We start from the raw sequence: 20,995 nt of genomic DNA on the forward strand, positions 1-20,995 counted from the left end.
TTTATATGTGAACATATGTTTTCTGTTGGGTGTCTCTCTTTTTGTGATGTTAAAATTAATTGATGAGTTCAAGTATTATTGATATTATAAAGTTCCCTTCCATCCTTCACCACCCAATGGTTTTAGGAATCCCTGGATTACTGATGATCCTTGTCTAAATCTATTATCTCATTAGAGGTTACTAAATGGTGATTTTGTAATTCTACCATTCCATTTGCATTTGTTAGCCAGAATTTGTCGATGATGAACTTAGGCTTAATCATAGTTGTTTAAAAAAAAAAAAAAAAAGGGCAGGATAAATACTTGACTATTTTCTTTCACTTATCGGATAATGATATTTTGTACTTTCCTGTATAGAACCCTAATAAATGCTGGATTTCTACATGGTCAAAGCTCTACAAGGTTTGCAATAAAGAATTGCAAATAAGGAATTACGATCCTGGAGCCAGAAAATACAGTTATTCCAATCTCTACTTGGGGAATTATGGGGAGTTCACGTAATGCCCCACAGCAATGCTTCATAAAAGTCCTCCTACTTTTCCCTTCTAACTTTCCTTCTCCCTCTCCTTCCTTGTTCTTTATTATATAGATCAGTTTAGCCTCTCTGCCCAAGTCCTTCCTTTTTCCAGCCTCTCAGACTCTACATCTCTCTCTAACTACTCCCTCCCCCCAGTTCTGATTGTGCATCACAAAATGTCCAGGAACTGGGCTGGCAAAGACTGAACCCTCTAAACTGGAAAGTGGGAAAGTGGGATTGGATTCTGAGCTGGAAACCTTTTGGTGGACGGATAAGTTAGGAGAGAAAAAAGGGAGGAACACTCACACTAATAAACCTCATTTCCATAACATGTATTTTCTGCAATGAACGTGCATCACACATGGTGTGATAAAAATTAAATGCATAAAATGTTTTTAAAATAAAAGAGTTGGTAGGGAAGGAAATGAGCACTATTCTTTTTCACTTTCCAGTTGCCCTTCCTTTCCAAATACACTGCCGGCTGCATCCTTGACTTGCTGTTCCAGGGAAAGTGAAGTGGAACCTTGCCTGTGACTCAGGATTCCAAGTGTTTCCCACCTCCACAGCAGTGGGGGTGGGAGTGATGGAGTCTGCTCATGTAACAGTGCAGAGGAGCCTCTGAGAAAGGCCACTGGGAGCCTGCCCAGCTGGAGAGACTGCTGCTTTCGGGTCTCACTGGTTGAAATTGCTGGGCTCACCATCCTTTCCTGCAAGAAGCACCTTCCTGGATCTTAAGGAGACCTCCTGAGGGCTGTTCACTTTATACATCTTTGTATCTCTTAGGGAAATCTCAAGGCATGTGGAGGGTGGTAATGTCCTCTCTAGGTTTCCTCCCACCTCGGGAGTCTGGATGGGAGCCAGAGCCCCAAGACACAGGGCCCCATGTTACCCAGGCCCATCTGTCCAAGCCCTAGAAAGACGCTGGTGGCAAGTCTGAACTAAACCCAGTGAATGCTCCTGGCTGGGTTTTCACCTGTGTGGCAAAAGGCAGGGAAGTGCAGGTGTGGGCAGATATTTGTGGTCTCAGGCTATGTGAGCAGGAGTCCCAGAAGGTGTGGAGAAGACTTGGTGGCAGCAAGACAGTGTTGAACACATAAGTTCTGGAGTCACACATCCAAATTCTAATCCCTCACTCTGCCACTTACATTACTTAGTGATCACAGGCAAGTTCCCTACTTCTCTGAGCCTCAGTTTTCACCTGGAGAAAATGGGCATAATGGTTCCCTCTCACTGGTTTGTGGTGAGGATTAAATGAGAATATCTGCTGAGTGCTTGGCCCACTCCTATTGGGAGGTATTGTCATTGAGGAGCCCCATAAACCTCTCAATTTCTTTTTCTCTAAAACAGGGATAACAGTAGGATCTATTAAATAAGATAATAAATGAAGTGTGGTTGACCCGCTATTAACTATTAAATATTAACTATTAATACTATTAACGCATTCTCTGTTTTGCTTGAGGTGACAATCTGATAGTTGCCTCCTCCTACTGCTTCCTCCCTCACCCTGCTCCAGTTGCCAGGACATGACTATTCTGGTCTTTTTGGACAAAAGGACATAAGTCCCACGGAAAGAAGAATGACACCCAGAAAAGAGCACGAGAGGAGATCAGGGGCCTCTCTCCCTCCTCAGACTGCCTCTCTTTCCCTCCTGCTGCACTCAAACCTCGGGCTTTCCTACTAGCCTCTCTCCCTAGCAAACCTTTCGCCCAAGGGTTCATTTTAGAGACTTCTATAATCTCCAGAGGATCAGTATTAATCTTCCCCACCTACAAGATGAGTGGCAGCTCGAAGCCAAGTGCTTCCCAGCCAAAGAAAGAAATGGAAGTTTCCTTTTTTGCTCGTGTCTCTCTGCCCCTCCCTTCTGCGGGGGAGCTGTATGTGCTCACTCTGGAGGGACCGAAGCCGGGGCTGGCGCTAATGCAATTTTGTCTAGATGAGGCTGGCAGCTGGGAACCACTTTCCCTCGGCTTGCCCTCTGCTGGGGAAACTCCATGACGGAGACAAGGCAGCTGGCAGGGGGAAGACTCAGGTTTGAGGATGAGGACACTGCTGCTGCTGCTGCTGTGCCACGCAGGGCCACGCAGGGCCCCGCAGGACCCCTTGGCCACAGAGACTGACGCTGATGTCCATTTCGTTCCTGAGGAACTCCTAGAAAGGCAATGCCTTGGGACCTGGGGGCAAGGATTTCTTTATCAGTAGCACAGTCACAAATACAAAGGAACACAGGACTTTTGTGTGGGATTGGGAGTCTGAAGACCTAGGTTCCAGTCTCAGTGCCACCACTCCACGGCCACGTAGTTTTGGTTACGTTGCTTAAGATCTCTGCCCAAATTTTAGCTTCCTTGTTTGTAAAATGTGTTCTAATACCTTCCTCAAAGGACTGTGGGAAGAATTAGTTTAAATAATATATGGGGAAACTGGAACACGGGAGATGGTTAATAAATATTGATTTATTCCACAGAGGGACTGAGGAGAGAGGAAATCACTGGATTCTGGAGGCTTTTTAGTTTATCAGTTTATTCTATAGGCTTAAGCACCGGCCATCATACCATTTGTTGGGTGCCTGATTTTAGTGAAGATGTGTGTTTATCATTCACCATGAGATCCTGAGTGGCTCCCTAAATATTCTGGGCCTCAGAGCTGGTTTCTCTGGGTGGCCAAGGATCAACATGTAGGACAGAAGGAATCTGTTCCTCAGAGATCCAATCAGCATCTCCCTTAAGTCCTCTGCTGCCCTCCATAAACCAGTCCTTCTTTTGTGCCACCAGCACCACATCCCCATTCTGGAAGAGGAGCCAGAATGACACAGCTACATGTCACCCTGTGATCTACACGGGGTGAGGGGAAGGAGCTATGTCCCTGCTAGAACTGAAAAACATCCGTGAGGGCTGCAACTTTTACAGGGAAGGTTACCATGCCAACGACAGGATGAAAGGAAACAAGGCAATGGGTGACACATTTATTGTGTGTGTCCACAAACTTGCCTGGAACCTCTTAGGGGCTGCTAACTACAGGATGGGGCTGCCACTGACAGGCAAGAAGGTTCAGGTTAGATTTAAGTCGAACTCCAGTACCGGCAGAACAGATGAGCGCAGGGCAGGGCCAAAGGGAGGATTAGGGAATGTTTCTCTGAGATTGATACCCATCTCTTGTTGAAATGTGTGGGTGTGGTACTGACAGCAGGTGTGGGAGGGGATGATGTCCTAGATACCAGTTTCTGGCTGTGATGGGAACTTCAACTTCCTCCAGGTTATTTTTGCCCTTGCCAGCCTGTCCAGGAGGTCAGCTAGGCTCTGGGGTAGGTAGAGAAGAACAGCAGGCAAGGAGAGCAGGTCATTGGGGCAGTGGCTGAACTGAGAAAGGGGAGCATTAGGGCCACAGATACGCCTCCGGAAGAAGCACCAAATATTGGCAACAAGTTCCCATAGATGTCAAAGAAGGGACAGTCTCCTCCAAGAGGGCAGGACTTCCAGGAAGAATGGCCAAGCTCACCTAGCCCTTCTTATCTCCTTCTCCCCAGCCTCCAGTTGGGAAAGTGCACAGAGAACTGAGGAACTAACATTAATTAAGCACCTACTCCGAGTCAAGCACTTCTTTCTCTCCCTCTCTCTCTCTCTCTCACACCACACACACATACACGCACAGAGGCCCCATTTCGTTTCATCTGACTACCACAACAACCCTGCAAATCAAGAATTATCCCCATTTTACCGATGAGGAAATTGAGATTTAGAGAAGGTAAAGTAGCTTTCCCAGCATCAGTCAGCTGGAAGGGGAGAAGCTGGGATTGTAACCCCGTCTGTCTGAATCCCACTGCTTGGAAGGGAAAACTCTAGACCTTAAGGTAGCCCTATTTTCTTCTGGAAAGATATCTTCTGGAGGCGTCAGCTCCATATAGCCCCCAGCCACCGAGGTGGCTAGGGAGAGGCTAAAAGGACACGGCAGGGGACTGGGAATCCCCGCCCCCATCCCCGCCACACACGATTGTTAGGGTGAATGCGCTGCCCCTGCGGGCCGTACCGCTCCCGGACGTGCTTAACAGGCATCCTTCTCATTTTTATCCCCACCTCTCGGAGGAAGAGGAATCTGAGGATCAGAGACTGAAGCGTTTTGCCCAAGGTCACAGAGCAAGTGCCTGGAGCCGGGAATCAGTCTCGGCTCGGTCAGGCGTCAAAGGCGGCCTGGACCCCGCCTCCCGTCCCCACTTCCCGTAGTTCCGACACCGAGGGAGCCGTGCTGGGCGCTGTGCGTACCTCCCGGGACAGGAAGGGTTGGGCGAGGGGTAGTGGGCCTGGCGCGGGGTGGGGGTGGGGCGGCGCGGCGCGGCGCGGCGCGGCTCCGCCTTGCGGCGGCGGAAGCAGCCTCCATCTCGTGCGCGCTCCTCGCGCCGGGCGCGCTCTTCACCCCCGGCCCGCCCCTCGCCATATATGGAGCTTCCTCCCGGGACCCTGCCAGACGCTTGCTCCCTGCCTGAGGCCCATACAAGGCTCTTCCTTCCCGGCGTGTCTGGCAGGCGGCCCGCGGGCGGCTGTGGGCGGGAGTTCGGCCCTCCGGGTCCGCCCGCGCCCTGAAGCCGGCGGCCAGGGGACCCGCTGCCAAGGAGGGGGCGGCGGCGGGGCCGGGAACGCGCGGCCCGGCCTGGCTGAGGTAAACGCGGGACAGGCGGACTTGGGCGTCCCAAGAGGGTCTGAGGTTCCCACTGTCCCCACCAGTTTTATATTTTGTCCCACTTTTCCCCCTAATTCTCTAAGCGCAGCTGACTTTACTGGAGTTCCTCCCTCGGCTCCCGGCCCGGGGCCTAAAACCCCAAGCCTAAGCGTGCTGTGAGGGCCTGCCCTCGTTCGCCGCGCGCCTCCGCTAGCATTTTGCTAGTCGGTCTTCGGTATTTCTCTCGCCCTGCCTTCCTCCCGGCTTGCTGTTTCTCGCTCCTCCCTGCCTTTACTCAAGCTGTCCCTTCGGCCTGGAATGCCCTTCCCACACCATTCTGGTAGAACTGCTACTCATCCCTTACTTGTTTCAGGCCTCTGGCCATCTATAAGTCCTTCCCACCCCACGGGTCTGGGATGCACCTAACACATCGGTTATTTATTGAGACTGCGATTCGATCTTACTCCTCTTCGCATTCCTGGTGCCTGGCTCAGTATGTGAAAGTTGTTATTATATCTGACCGAGGGGAAAGAGGGAAAGGACCCTGTTGTCAGGATAGCCACAGTGCCTTTTCACCTTGGACAGGGGTCCCCGACTTTAGTTCCAGCCGCTAACATCTTCACCTGCTACGCTCCCTGTGGTCTGGAGCTTCATGAGCCCCAGAACCCAACATGAATAGTTTGTGTGGAAAGTTGGAAGGTTGGGGTGGGGGAGACAGAGATGGGGCAGGTGTACACCTGCAGTGGCACTGTGGTCTGGAGTGGTGCCCACTGGGTGCCTCCACCACCCAGAATGGCTTCACTTGCTCAGCCTGACAGCTCCGGTTTATCCACTGCAGGAACCAGCAGGCCCCCACAGGCCCTCGTACAGTGCCTCCAGGGACTTAAACCTGCCGCAGCCATGTGGTTACCCTGATCTATCTGCTGGGAGAGTAGGAGCAAAGCTCGGAGAGGGACCAGATCTCAGCAGAGACGAAACCAGCAGCAGTTCCTGAACACCCACCCTGCCGTGGTTCCAGAAGTGCAACATGGACCAACCTGTGAGCATTTGCTCTTCCTCAGGTGAGGCAGGGAGATAAAAGCTCAGAGCTTGGGAGTAACAAGTCAAGTAATATGCCAGGGAGGGGGCTTTTAGCACTAAGAAGCCTCTGGACTTGATCCAGAATAAAATCACTCACAGACTTCCAGTCTTTGGTGGTAAGCACAGGCACACGCTGTGAATAAGGCCAAAATAGAAGAAGTTTTGTCTGTCTCTCTGGCCTCAGGGAGTGCCTGTGATTTGGGTACATGGAGAGGAGATGATCTCTAAGGCCCATGACTGAAGGTTTAGGGGTTACATTTCGGAAAAAAAACTGGGTCTGGACCTGGGCTGCACACCCAGGGACTAGGACACCTCTGGACTTGTTCCTACCTAAGGCTGCAGGCCTCCAGCGGCCTCTTCTTTCCATTTACGATCTGGGATTGTGGGTAATGTAGTCCAGTGGCCAGTTTCTCTGGGGTGGTGATTCTTGCCCTTCCCTCATCTAGTCTCCTTACCCTTGCCAGCTACCACCCCCTTCTGCTCCAGGCTGAGGGCAGCACAGGGTGAGAAGGCGGTGCTTACTCTTTGCAGGGCTGGGAGATTCCCAGCTGGAAACCAGCAAGCTATTCATAGCTGAACCTAGCAGAGGAGGAAGGCCTGAGAGAAGCTGGGGAGCTCCGGCAGCCTCCTCTCCAGCTACAGAATTTGCAGGAACCCCAGACCTCTGCTGGGCAGGCCTTGTGTTCACTTCTGGGTGAGAGGGCTTCGAGCCTGGGAAAATCCTATGGAGCAGTAGCGGTCCTGCGTTGCTCCCTGTCTTGAGAGACACAGATACTCCAGTGGCCCTGGGGCCCAGCTTTTAGGCCTGTGTATGGTGGGGATATTTGGAACCTGAGTATAGATAAGCTGAGACTTTTTGCAAAAAAAGCCAGTGTGACACCCAGTATGACAGTTGCCTAGAATTTCTTTGCATTTTTCTTCTCGTTGTTTTCCTGTGCTTGCCTCTTCAACCAAATTAAATTCTCTCTAAGGACAGGAACCAAACCTTCTCTTGCTAATGGCACCAATCCTGTATTTATGCTATAATGAATGATCTTGCCCAAAGAAAAATCAACCCTCCCTATCAAGACTAAGGGTGTGACTTTTTTCCCCCACCCACCTAATCCTCTGCCAGTACCCTGTGCTTTTCCCATGGAAGCACTGAATCGTTGCTTGACTGGGTCCCCCACTAGATTAGGCATTCCGTGTTGACATGGATGACGTCTGTCTTGTTGACTATCATATCCCTATTACTTGCACAATAAACAATTGTTGAATGAATGACTATGAACCTATGATAGCTAATTCCTTAGATGGAGTATTTGATACATGCTTCATTGGCACAGCGTTTTACAAATTGGAAAACAGTTTCGGCCACTTAAATGTCTTTTACCAGGACTTTCCTGGTGGCGCAGTGGTTAAGAATCCACCTGCCAATGCAGGGGACACGGGTTCGATCCCTGGTCTGGGAAGATCCTACATGCCGCAGAGCAACTAAGCTCATGCGCCACAACTACTGAGCCTGTGCTCTAGAGCCCGTGTGCCACAACTACTGAGCCTGCGCGCCCTAGAGCCCACGCACCACAACTACTGAGCTCATGTGCTGCAACTACTGAAGCCCGTGCGCTCTAGGGCCCACGTGCCACAACTACCGAGCCCACATGCTGCAACTGCTGAAGCCTGCGCAGTAGTTGTGGCACACAGGCTTAGTTTCTCCACAACAAGAGAGCCCGTGCTCCGCAACAAGAGCAGCCACTGCAATGAGAAGCTTGCACACTGCAATGAAGAGTAGCCCCCGCTCACCGCAACTAAAGAAAGCCCGCACAGCAATGAAGACCCAATGCAGCCAAAAATTAAAAAAAAATCAAAAAAATTCAAAAACAAAATTTTTTTTAATTGAAAAGAAATCTTTCACCAAGATCTTGATTAGTGGTAGAGCTGTTAGGAACTGGTGTCTGCCTTCAGAGTAGCACTTAGCCATGGCATGAGGCTGCCTGCATGGTGGCACCCAGTAGGTACCTCTGGCTCCCGAGTAGCGAAATGGGTGAGGTGGGTTAGATGAGATAGGCAGACATGGTCAAACTGGCCTGGCCCCATGACGTATCTGGTGCAACCAGCCAGGAGAGCTGCCAGGGAATCCTCCTAAGAAGCTTAATGAGAAAGACCTGCTCTGATCTGCCAGAGGGGAAGTCCTGACGCAGTGGCTGTGGGGCTGTAGAGAGGGCAGACAGACTCTGAGGTCTGAGCAGCAGTGTTTGGGGGCTCCTTAGCTGTTACCAGGGACCTCCTGACTCTGAGTTCAGTAGATTTTTTTCAGTCTTCATCTTCCTTGAGTAATTCTCAGCAGCATTTGACTTGTAGGTGATCATCTCTTCTTGAAGGCCTCTCTTTCATTGCTTACACATTTTGACGTACAAGGCTCTATTTGGATATTAAGTGTTCTAGTACTTCAGGACTCAGCCTCATGCTGTCTTCTCAAACTGTACTGTGTCCAGAAGGATCTCTTTGAAAAACAAATTTGAATTTGTCACCCTTCTGCTTAAAACACCTCAGCAGCTTCTCCTATTCTTCAGAATAAAATTTCAAGTTCTCAGCAAGGCCTTTGAGTCTCAATCCAGTCTGCCCATGCTGGCCTCTTCTAGCTTCATCTTCCACCACATTCCCCTTTCATTCTCTGAGCTTCATCCACACTGCTCTCCACCTGCCTCCTCAGCTGTACTGTGCCACCCCCTACACGTTCTCACTGCCTGGGATGCTCTTCCTCCTCTTGGCCTAGCTAACATCTCCTGTGCTCAGTTAAAGCGCCAGTGTCTTCAGAACAGGTGATAGCCAGGTCGAAATGCCCTGTGACAGACACTTACCTGTGGCCCTCCCTCAGGTGTTAATTGCAATTGGGGTTTCATATTCACTGGAATAATGCGTTGGAAGCTCATTGGCTGTGTCCCTTTTGCTCATGACTGCATTGTAGGGTTTAGCACAATGCTTGGCTGTAGTAGGCTGTAGTTATCTTGTGTAACAAATGAAAAGCTTATTTAACAAAACACCCTATTTAAACCTTGAAGAAACTGAAAAAGAAGTATGGTCATGCAGCTAGTATATGGCAGAGTGGGACCTAGATATGGCTTCAGTGTCTGTGTTGTTAACCCCCTGCACTATGCTATCCCTCTACCTGTTAAGTACTTTCTGAAAGTAAAGAGAAATGGAAGAAGGGAGAAAGTATGTGAGAGAGACAAAGGGACTTTCCCTCTCTCCACTCTAGAAATACAGAGTGGGAGATTAAGAATGAAATTACATTTACCAGAAAAGACATATGAATGGCTGATGAGCACATGAAAAGATTATGAAAAGATGTTCAACAACATTAGTCATCAGGAAAATGAAAATCAAAACCAGAATGACACCAGTGAACAATCTAAAAAGGAAATTAAGAAAATTCCCTTTACAGTAGCATCCAAAATAATAAAATACCTAGGAATAAATTTAACCAAGGAAGTAAAAGATTTATACACAGACTACTACAAAAGAAATTAGAGACTTAAATAAATGGAAAGACATCTTGTGTTTATGGATTAGAAGACTTAATATCTTTAAGATGGCAATACTACCGAAAGCAATTTGCAGATTCAGTGTGATCTCTATCAAAGTTCCAATGGCTTTTTTTTTTTTTGAAGAAATGGAAAAGTTGATCCTCATATTCATATAGAATTGCAAGGATCCCTCCCAGTACCTTAGTGTGTTCACCAAACTGGAAGCTCTCTGAACTCCATAATTTAGGGATTTTTATGGAAGCACTATCATGTAGGCATTATTGATTGAATCATTGGCCATTGGTAATTCGATCTTAAGCCCCTCTCCCCTCTCTTGGGGTGGGGCTGAACCTTCCAACCCTGTAATCCTGGGGTTTTTTTGGCAAGCAGCCCCCCTCTTGAAACTATCTGGGCATCTCACTAGCATATAAAAGACACTCATCACGCTAGAGATTCCAGGGGTTTTAGAGAAGCTGTGTACCAAGAACAGGAGATAAAGACCAAATATATATTTCTTACTGTATCACACTACTCAACAATAAAAAGCAACAAACATGCAACAACATGGATGTATGTAAAAAATCCATCTAAATGAAGGAAGCTAAGTGAAAGAAACCTGATGTAAAAGACTATATATAGCACTATTCTGGTAACGTGAAATTTCTAGGAAATTCAAAACCATAGAGACAGAAAGCAGATCATTGGTTGCTTAGGGTTGGGAGTGAGCAAGGATTGACTAAAGGGGTACAAAAGACCTTTCTGAGAGATGGACACTGGATTGTGTAATGTTTGCACAACTGTACGAATTTATTTCAAAAAAATCACCAAGCTATACTTACAGTGGGTTAATTTTATAGTTTGTAAATTATACCGCAATAAAGCTGTTTCCTGGCCTTTGGGTCAAGTCAGGACCAGCACATCTGCCTTTCCAAACTCGCCTTTCACCTCTCCAGGCTGACCCTGGCTCAGCAGGCAGCTTGGCCACCCCCAGATGAAGTAGGGGTGCCCTCCCCTCATCCTCTAATACTCCTCACTTTTATTGTCATTCTTGCTGTCTCTCCTGCTGGAGTGTAAGTACTGAAGGGCAGGGACAGTGACTGTTTTTCACCACTGTATCCCAGCATCTTGCACAGGGCCCAGTACATAGGAAATGTCTCTAAATGCTTGCTGAATGAAAGAATGAGACCAGAGTTAACCCAAGCACAGTGTAAGGAATAGAGGTGGCAATGAGCTATGTCTGTGGAAACAGAGTCTGGAGGAGACTGAGTTTCTGAGGGCCTTTGCTCAGCTCCCCAGGGAGGAGCAGAGCCCCTTCCTTGCCATCTCTCTCTAGAATCCAGGTTTGACAGGGGTGTGAGGGAGGGCCTCTAACCCTGAACACAGGAAGGCAACTCCTCTTCCTCAGGTGACATCCTGTCCTATTACAAACAGAGTCCCCCTTTGCAGGCCCTCCAGTAGGAATTGTGATGTGAGGTGATTGGTCCATCCCACTCTTCAGCCTAGCCCGGGAATGTATTGGGTTGGCCAAAAAAAGTTCATTTGGTTTTAAGCAAAAATAAAAGACACATTTTTCATTTTCACCAAGAACTGTATTGAACAATGTATTCCTTAACCAAAGGAACTTTTGGGCCAACCCAGTACTTAGGTCTGGACAGCCATACAACTTGGGGCAGGCATTCCAGCATCAAGCCCTGATTTCTCCTTGTTGTCAATCCTGGCTCCCACCTCCCTTCCCCCATGTAGCAGAATATTCCTGCATCTTGCCTTTACCTCAGAAGATCCTTGCCATTCCTGTTTGCAGGGCCTCTCTCTGACGTTTCCACCCTCTTTTCCTGATTTGAAAATGGGTTTGCCCCCTAGGTTTCCTTTGGGTTAGGATGAAGAACCAAGCAGAAGAGGCTGAGCCCAGGCAGGGTATCTCACCCAAGTGGAAGAGCCGGAAGTCTGACTGTAAGGGAAACCTAGATGGGGCTAATATGGAACCTTCGGGGCTGGAGAAGCAAGTTAATCTACACACTCAAGCCAACCCTGACTCACAGGGAAGTGACTTCAAAACAACTTTCATAACTCCACCTGGATGTTGGCCACCTTTCCCCTCCCAGCTCTGTCTTTGGCTTCAGGCCACTCCCTTAGTCTCTCTGATCCTCCCTTTTCTCATCTCTAACAAGGGGGAGAAGGGGCTTAGATGAATAACAAGATCCTCCATGTGTTAAGAGTACTGAATTTGGAGTTGCAATATCAGCTGCTCATGTTGGCTCTTGTCATCTGCTGCATGAACATGACAGGTCGTCGTGCTGCTCTGTGGGCTTCAGCTTTCCTATTCCTAATTAGGGGATTGGAATAGTAAGGTCCAGGGCCCTTGTAAGTGCTAAAATTATGATTCCTTAAGAAGTGAAAGTATGGGGCAACAGAAGGGTGTGGCTGTAGATAAACGAGTAGAGTCTGATGACACTTGTCCTTTCTGTGAATGGGTTTTAGGCTTTGAGATACAGCTTTCCCTTCTTCCCATCACCCCCTTGGTTGCTCAGTGAGCCAGGGGTCAAGGGTCCCCCAAGAAGCCCTGTTCTTCCTACTGTCTCATCTCACCTAGCACTGGTCCAACCTCAAAGCTGATTTCATCTCTGAGGTGTGTGACTGACAGCACTCCTCTCCTGGCACTGCCTCTGCTCACTTCCTTCCAGTCTGGGCCCAATTCCCAGGCTCAGCCCCCTCGCCCCTCTGGCTGACTCAGTAGGGATTTCTCCTCAACTGCGTACCCTGCAGCAGAATGAACTCTTCTAGATGCTGATCTGAGTCAAACCCAAATTCTGAGTAAAAACCAAACTTGAATGAAGAATCAAACTAAAGTTGTGTTTTAGATACCTTGTGAATCATTTAGAACCTAAACACTCATTATATCACACTGTTCTATAATGGGCGTTCATGATGACCCTAAAATGTTAGTTAAATGATGCTTTTATGTTTTTCTTCCATATTTCTGAAATTTCAAAAATTCCCTAAGTGAATGTCTCATTTTAAACCCCCTGATACTTCAGTGTATATTTCCTAAGAAAAAGGGTATTCTCTTATGTAACCACATATAGTTATCAAGTTCAGGAGATTTAACATAGATACAATACTTTTATCCATAGTCCACATTCCAATTTCATTAATTGCCCTACTGACAACATGTTTTTAAGAGTAGGGGCAGATGCCCTAGTCGCTGAGAAATTCCGTTATGTGTGTACATTCTTCTTTGAAGATGCTGGATAAATTACAGGGATCCTCTAGAGTCCAAGGGAGCTCCTTTTATCCATTCTCAACTGTGGCTGTGGGCTAAGCTGGGCTGATCAGTCAAAAGGTGTGTGTCCTGGGGGAAGGACATAACTTCTAGATGGATGCCTTCCAGTTGCACTCCAAGTTGTTGGTTGTCTCTGAAGGCACAAATGTTGGTGAGGTGAGTCGACTTGTCTTTTTAGCAGTACCAGCACCTGTTCTCTTCTTGAGTGAGGAACGACCTGTATTTGCATTGACTTTGGAACCACATGGGCAGATATACAGCAGTATGTAGCACATTGTTTTTCTAAGGATTAAATGAGATGATGCATGTGACATGGCACCTTGCCTGGTGCATGGTAACCGTCCAACAAATGTTAGTGATTGTCGTTATTTTTCAGATGGGTAGCTTGAAGCCCAGATTGAGACTCCTGTTTCTCCTCTCTGTTCGCTCATCCCTACTTTCTTTGGTAGTTTCCCTTCTCCATATAGCCAAATTTTAAAGGTAAGCAAGCTGTCCCAGTCATCTCTTAATGCTTGTCAGAAATCTCCCCACCAGAAGCAACTTTCTTCCACAACCAGTATCCTTAACTCTAGCACCACCTCGTGGATGCCAGTGCAAACTCACCCAGGTCACTTCCTGAGGACCAAGTTTAGGATCATCTTCCATCTGAGTGAGCCCTTGCTAAGTGCCAGGCATTGTACTATGTATTTCACGTGACTTATTGCATTTAATCCTTACCACAGTCCTTATGGAGTAGGCATTGTTACAGGTAGGGAAATTGCTACTCAGAGACATGGGCAAAGTCTTACTGGCAGGATCTTTTTTCCAGTCAGATCTCCTGCTCACCATTATATCCTGATAGCTTTACAGCTGGAAAGACTCTTTAGATTCAAAGTCATCCTTACACTGATAGGGAAACTGAGGGGTAGGAAGGGACTTATCTGAAATCAGAAGTCCAACTAATGGCAGAGACAGAACCAGAGATGTTTGTCCAAAGAGCTGGCTCTTTGTCCTGGGCTCTTAACTGAACCCAAGGATGAGCTTGCCAAGCAATTTCAGACTCTATCTGAAGCAGAGTTCCCAGACACGTTTGAAGCTTATTGTCAGAGAACCCTGGAGATAAATGGTTTTCACATATACTTCTAGTGCCAGTTATTCAGCCATACCTTTAATAACTTTGGCACCCATTGCTTCCACACTTCTTGGCTGGTCAGTTCCTATGTCCCTGGGAGGCACAGTCCTATCAGGGTGAGACTTGGCAGGCAGGAGTCTCAGCAGGCGCTCACTCAAATTGGCAACAAGGGAGAAGCTGGCATGAAGCTTAAATTCCACCTTGAATACACTGTGCCTGTCTGGGAGCACCATGGCATGAGAACTGGAGCTGGAGAACAAAAGATGGCAAGTGCTGCAGGCCCAGACAGGCAAGCACAACAGCCCACATAATCGGCACTACTGTGCTGCCTTCTAACTTTTGATTTCAAACAGCAGCTAGGAATGCATCAGGAGAAGAAACTGTACCTCCACCATGCATGGGGCATGTCTGCCCCTTCCCATAGGGTGATTGGGTTTTATCAAGGCTATCATCTAAATCAGATAAGAAACTGGGCAAAAGTATGCTGAAAAAGCAAAGTGACACAATAGGTTCCCTTACTGGTCAATTTTGTTAAAAACATTGACTTCTTAAATTTGGAGAAATTAAATCACATACCACCTTGATACTTCAACTAGGCTTCCTAAGCTACCAAATAGAAGCTCTAAGTACCTCCACTTTTGGAAAAACAAATGAAACAAAAATCCTCTTCTGGGCTTCCCTGGTGGTGCAGTGGTTGAGAGTCCGCCTGCCGATGCGGGGGACACGGGTTCGTGCCCCGGTCCGGGAAGATCCCACATGCCGCGGAGCGGCTAGGCCTGTGAGCCATGGCCGCTGAGCCTGCACGTCCGGAGCCTGTGCTCTGCAACGGGAGAGGCCACAGCAGTGAGAGGCCCTTGTACTGCAAAAAAAAAAAAATCTTCTTGTTTTGATACAGCCTAGAAGCCCTGCTCCGCTGAGCCAGCCTCTGACTTGCTCTTAAATGAGGTTATTGCTCTCCTACCCCGTGCCAGGTATGCAAGATCAAGGTGGGGAGGCTTAGTTTCTGCTCTTCCATCTGGACCATTCTATTGACTCAAACGCAAGCAGATGTAGAAAGAGAATCAACTTTGGAATTAGGCCTGGGATAAAATTTGGCTTCACCACTAAAGAGCTGCTACTTAACCTCTTCTGGCCTGTCTTATAAAATGGGAAGCACCATCTACCTCCATGGAATGTTGAGGTAACATGGCATAACACCTTTTCCTAAAAAAGGGCAAGTTTCCCTTGGGCATGCATGTAGAATAGAGTAAGATACAAATTCGTTTGGCCCTAGCAACTGGAACCTCTTTTCTCTGGTGTTAACACTGGGATCATGACCTCAGATACCCTTTGCATATACCCTTCTATAGGCAAATGCAGCCAAAGACAACTAAATCTAAGGCTGAAAAGTTAGTAACTATGATGAAACTGACATGTGCCTTAGAGAGCTCACTCACTGTTCTCCTCGGTTTAGACCTTTCTTAGGAACAGTCCTAAAGAATCTCAAGCACACAAAGTATATTCTTAAATATGGTTTAATACTCTTCTCCATTTCTGTACATCACAACACCAAGATTTTGCTGCTTAGGATCTCTCCGTAGAGGCTATAGAGAATGCAAAGGCTACGGTTTTCACCCCCTCTTATTTATGTGTTTGTATGTGTAAGTGTAATACATATCAGTATATATTGATACACACATCAATATATAATGCAATATATATCACCAAAGAGAACACATTGATTAAAGAAATACAAAAATTTGGCATCATTTCCAAACTTAAATAGTAAAAATAAAAACTACAAAAGGAGCTGCATACCCTAAATGTATCATGTGAAACAACAAGCATATTCAAAAATGTAAATTTACATCCAATTTCTCTGGTCTTGTCATATCACATTAGACCCATTTACAATGGCAAAACCCTAAGGTACTGCTGTGAAGAGAGCATGTTTGCTCGCTCTTGGGTGTTCTGCAAACAAACAGCAGAGCCCAAAGCAAAAGCCTGCTCCGGTGAAGCCTCCCGCGTTGGTGAATACCAAAGAATTGACTCTTCTCACTGGGGGTTGAGACATCAGGTTATACATAGACAGTCATTTGGACCTCAGAGTACAGTGTGAGAACCAGAAGCTTTACATTTAAGACATACTCCCTTCATTCAAGTGCAACAGGATTATTGGAACGATAGGCAGGTCTGTAACCTGGGAACAAGGAGCTGGTTCAGACCAATAAAGCTACGAGTGACTGAGTCAAGTCAGTGAAGAACAGCAGTCAGGCACTAAAGTGTTAAAAGTACCCAATTTGAAAACCAAATGCACCCCACTACCCTAGCAGTGTGGGGTGATACCAATTGACTTTTAAAACCTTTGGTCCTTCAAAGTCCATTTGGTATACTTTTTGTCCATTGCTACCACTGGGCACGTCCTATACACTTTGTTCACTGTCACCACCTCAGGCACGCCATGACCTTGCATGTCAGCTGGGGTCAAGTCCGATTTACAGCCCAGCTGTGAAGCATAAGCTTCAGGTTTTCAGGCCCACTTTTGGATCCAACGTGGTTAAGTCCTTGGTGCCAAAAGCTGTGTCCCATCCCTTCCCATCCCTGCCCTTCCCACCCTCCTCCCATAATTTCTCCTATGAGAGGTGCTTGTAAGTCCCATATTTGAAACAGATGCTCCAACCCCACCAGGTCAGGGGTTTACAATTACATGCACAGTCATACATGTCTTGTCTGTTGTTCCTGTGAAAACCTTGCAGTTCATTTTTAAAAAATCAAAACAATATAATCTCATGCCATCCAACACAAGGAAAACATGACCACCTCCCTTTTGCCAAGGACAGACCCAAGCAAAATAAAATATTCTTTAAATTTCTTTGCTTCCACTTAAATTGCATGTTTTATTTCTCCCAATCCCAGCAATAGCACAGAAGCCCCATCATATCCATCCCAAACTGGTTTCTAGTATGCAAGATTATGCAAACCCTTGTCAAAGCAATTGATGCTAAGGGCTCCCAAATCCCGGGCACAAATGCGCCTGCAAAACAGATGGAAGGAAACAGAGCACTGGCCCAAATGCTTCATGTGTCAGTTTATCTTTGCAATGCAATCTGCATTCTTGAAACTGACAGTCTGGAGGGGAGGGGTAGTGTGAGGGAGTGAAGTTGAAACTGCCTCCTATTAGCTCACCCTTTCAACATTAAACAGAGACCAAGAGAGAAATGGTTCCAACATTTCACCACATATATTTCTTCTTATGCAGTCTAAGCTGAGAATGCCATGTAAATGGGTCACTGCGAAATGCAGCAATTTAATTTTTCTCCAATCAAAATAAGAAACAAACCAGTAGGATCTCATTTCTATTAACTTTTGAAGGTTTACAGCAGTTAAAGTATTTTGCTTCTATGTATGAAGGTTAAAAAAATCATTTTTTTTCCATAAAATACAAGAGCAACCAATTTCACCATCAAGTAAAAGTAAAAACTGGGATTCTTTTTTAAATTAGTCCAAAGTGGCATTTAGGAACTTAGTTGTAGGCTGCTGCGCTGACACCATGACAAACCAAAGTGTAGGGTTGGGTCTGGTTTTTGTTTCGGTTTTCTTTTCAATATCCAATGCTCATGGACTAAGTTCTGGAAATGTTCCAATTGTAAGGCAGGGATCTGTTTGGATTCCACCACGGGTATGCTCCTTGGGTTGGATGCTGGAGGGTGAGGCACGTTTTGCCGGACCCATGTCGACTACCTAGTAGTCATCAAGGTCAAAAAATTCATCATCTCCTCCTTGGTATTCCATTCCCTGGAAATCTACTCGGTACCGCAAGATACCTGGGGAAACAAACAAACAGTCAATAGCTGTGGTTCACAGAACTGGGGGGTGGGGAGCACGTTCACTCCATTAAGGGAAGCCCCATCCCCTTGCAGAATTATAGAAAGCAAAGAGATGATAAAAAGTGATCCCAACCAAGGAACCTGCACATGCACTGCCTCAATCCCTTGCTTCAGTGGATGATGAGCACACCTCACCTGAAGTTAACGTTATTTTGGGATAGCCAGGAAAAGGCTGTGGCCTGAGACCCTGGCTATTAGTTTTCTGATTTGCTACTCACCTCCAATTCCACCAAATCCTTTCACAAACTGGGATCCTTCTTGTGACTTATCTGTGACAATTTCCAATGTAGCTCCAAATTTTTTATAGTTGTTAGCAAACCACTCCAGCAGGGGCATGCTCTCAATCAGCTCATGTTCTTGTCCTGTCTGCAGGGGCAGCCACGAGATACAGAAACAATGGGATTAGGATATATCAAGACAGGAACGCTTGCTCCCTTGCCTGCCAACATTCTCCTTGTCCCTGTCGTATCTATGTATGTGAAACTGTGAGTGAATTATGGTTTCTGGTGATATAATTGCAACAGCACAGAAATTCTGATTACTTCAAACAATATTCTTCCCCAGGCTCTAGCCTCAATAAGGAAATGTTAACACACTTGGCAGTTTTTCAGCTTATGGTTCCTCCTGTTGTCTCTAGAAGTCAGGCTGTTATAAAGTGTCTCTAGGCAGCACTCATTCAACAGCCAAGAAGAGACACGCCAGAACTGCTTTTTGGAGCAGCCTTGTAAAAACCAAAGTCCTTCAACTCAGAACTTGAAGAAGCTACCAATTAAAAGGGACCTGTGCTGAGCAGGTAACACTTGAAGCTGTCGTGGTGCAGTTAGGCCAAACCTGTAGAAGCTGCTTTAGTAGAAGAGCTGGTAAAGTAAATGAAGAAAGCAGCACAGACTTCACAGTGCAGGAGAGGAACTATTTAATTAATCTTCCTCTCAAACATTTTTCAAGTATGAGAATGTTTTCTTTAAAAATAAGGAACCAGGGTAACCATGACCTGGCCTCCTTCTTTGGAATCAGATCAGTATGTGGCATACCGGAGCTGACCACCTCCCGGTACTCCCCACTGCCAGCAAGTACGAGGTTTGGTTTTCCAAGGCTGATGCTACTCTGTGCTGCCAGGGCTCTAACATATGGATTTATGTTTCCTTGTGTGTATCACCAAACCAATCACATACCTCTTTGTCTGTAAAATGAGATTTATCCTTCTCTTGTTCTGGAGTTAGATAGAGAATTTTCTCCTCTGCAGCATTGGGGAAAAAAGAATGTGTTAACCGGCTTCTCATACTAACAGGTTTAAGTTCCATGAGATGAATCAGGTTAGATGAAAGAGCTCCTGAACGCATTCTAGCAACCTTCTTTTCATAAGAACATTAGTCAGCATGCAATGAATGAATGTCTACCAGGTACACTGCTCCTATCATAAGGAAACACCAAAGATATTTAAGATATAGCCCTTGTCCTCAAAATATTTAACAATCTTAGGTAGACATTTATCAGTTCAATTGGATACAGACTGAAAGACTGGGAAACACGGTATAGATCTGCCTTTTCATTGCTCCTGAAATCAGCCACCTTTCCCAAATCTCCCTCCCAGGCTTCTTGAATACACAGGTCAGTAATAGTCATCTTATTTTCTAATTCTCATACCTTCTGTGCCTTGGCAATGAAGAACATATCTCATTATATCCAGATTTTCATAGACTATTAGAATCTCTACAGCTCCCATTTCTAAAGCCTTTAGTGTATCTTCAACTCCAAAACAGTACTTGCCCGTGTCCTGGCTGATTTCATCAAAGTATCGCCCTGTGGTTAGGGACAGGTCATTAAGAACATATATTAAGGTTTCTTTTGTAGATACAGAACTTCTTACTCAAAATCAGGAAGAGAAAAAAGTCAACTTAAAAATGAGTAAGTACCAAATGTCAGTGAAAAATCACACTGCTAGTTGAGGCTCCAGAAAATGACTCTGAAGAGGTAACAGTTGGGCCAAATACACAATCATTTGGAAATGTGTGTCAAATTAGAAACATAGCCAAACAATGGCCCCATTAATTTTTAATTTGAGCTCTCTATTCATCACTCTTATTACAAAGGATAATTAATATGGGAACTCTAACTGAAGTTTGGTTCCTATTGCCAAAAACAGTAAAAACAGTAGAAAAACAAACACATTTATTAGACTTAACAACTAAAGAAAGATTAATGATTCCACTGAAGAGGACTTAAAATGCTAAATCTTCCTTCTACCTTTTCAGTGTTTTGTTTCGTACATATAATCATATACATACACATATACATACAAAAACATTTCACAGTAAGTAAGTTGCATTTCACTGATACCTATTAACTTCTTCTCTTGAATGAACTTCACGTTGGAGAGGACTTCAGTAGATAACTCAATAGCTTGGTTGAATCCATTTTCACCACCATAAGATATATCAACTAATTTTAAAACTTTTGATTGCAACCTCTGACACAATTAAAAAAAATTTAAAAAGCACATCATTAGTACTTCAGAACACCCTTACCAAGACCCATTACCTTTTAATGACATGCAAAACTAGCAACACGATCAGTGAAGCCTCAAGAGGAGGGGAAAGAGCCCAATTTACTCATGAATAGGTCTCACTGAAGAACACTGCCAGGATAAACTTCTTAGCCAATGATATCACACATTCTATCAGACCTATAAAAGCCTAACTCATTAAACACAAACAAAACAAAGTGTCTTGTGGAGGAAAGGAGGAACTATTGGTTCCTGCTATATAAGGTGGTAGAGTATATAAGACAGCTTCTTTAGTGAGCCTTCTACTGTAATGCTACTACCCCACACCAGAAGAACACCTTGGGAATGTGTTATGCCCAGCCCAAGTCATAAACCAATAGAGCTTTCTGGATTAAACGCTTTAGGCTTAATCAGCTCCGTCATATTGCTGAGAGGTTCACTGCTTTACTTACCTCCAGGAAAAAGACAGGAAAAACCAGTCCTAG

The 20,995-nt window shown here is 45.9% G+C and overlaps 1 protein-coding gene and 1 long non-coding RNA gene across 5 annotated transcripts in view; one reads left to right on the top strand and one right to left on the bottom strand.

Annotated features, from left to right (window-relative positions):
- The first annotated feature begins 5,028 nt into the window (after positions 1 to 5,028).
- The window catches only part of LOC137221723 (uncharacterized), a 34,987-nt gene continuing 19,020 nt past the window's right edge, over positions 5,029 to 20,995 (top strand). For 3 of the 4 annotated variants that reach the window (XR_010942130.1, XR_010942128.1, XR_010942129.1), the window contains exons 1-2: positions 5,029 to 5,164; positions 6,003 to 6,225. This is a non-coding gene — a long non-coding RNA (uncharacterized lncRNA). Of the gene's footprint in view, positions 5,165 to 6,002; positions 7,505 to 20,995 lie in introns of those variants that run through there. The other variant, XR_010942127.1, reaches the window with a different exon arrangement.
- The window catches only part of ETF1 (eukaryotic translation termination factor 1), a 28,001-nt gene continuing 22,645 nt past the window's right edge, over positions 15,640 to 20,995 (bottom strand). Inside the window, exons 7-11 of the mRNA XM_067731881.1 lie at positions 20,345 to 20,474; positions 19,652 to 19,807; positions 19,180 to 19,244; positions 18,226 to 18,373; positions 15,640 to 17,944 (exon numbers count right to left, since the gene is read on the bottom strand). Coding sequence (XP_067587982.1) covers positions 17,862 to 17,944; positions 18,226 to 18,373; positions 19,180 to 19,244; positions 19,652 to 19,807; positions 20,345 to 20,474 — 582 coding nt within the window. The 3' untranslated portion in view covers positions 15,640 to 17,861. The remainder of the gene's footprint in view (positions 17,945 to 18,225; positions 18,374 to 19,179; positions 19,245 to 19,651; positions 19,808 to 20,344; positions 20,475 to 20,995) is intronic.

Source organism: Pseudorca crassidens, chromosome 3 (assembly GCF_039906515.1).
Source record: "Pseudorca crassidens isolate mPseCra1 chromosome 3, mPseCra1.hap1, whole genome shotgun sequence".
Taxonomy (NCBI): Eukaryota; Metazoa; Chordata; class Mammalia; order Artiodactyla; family Delphinidae; genus Pseudorca; species Pseudorca crassidens.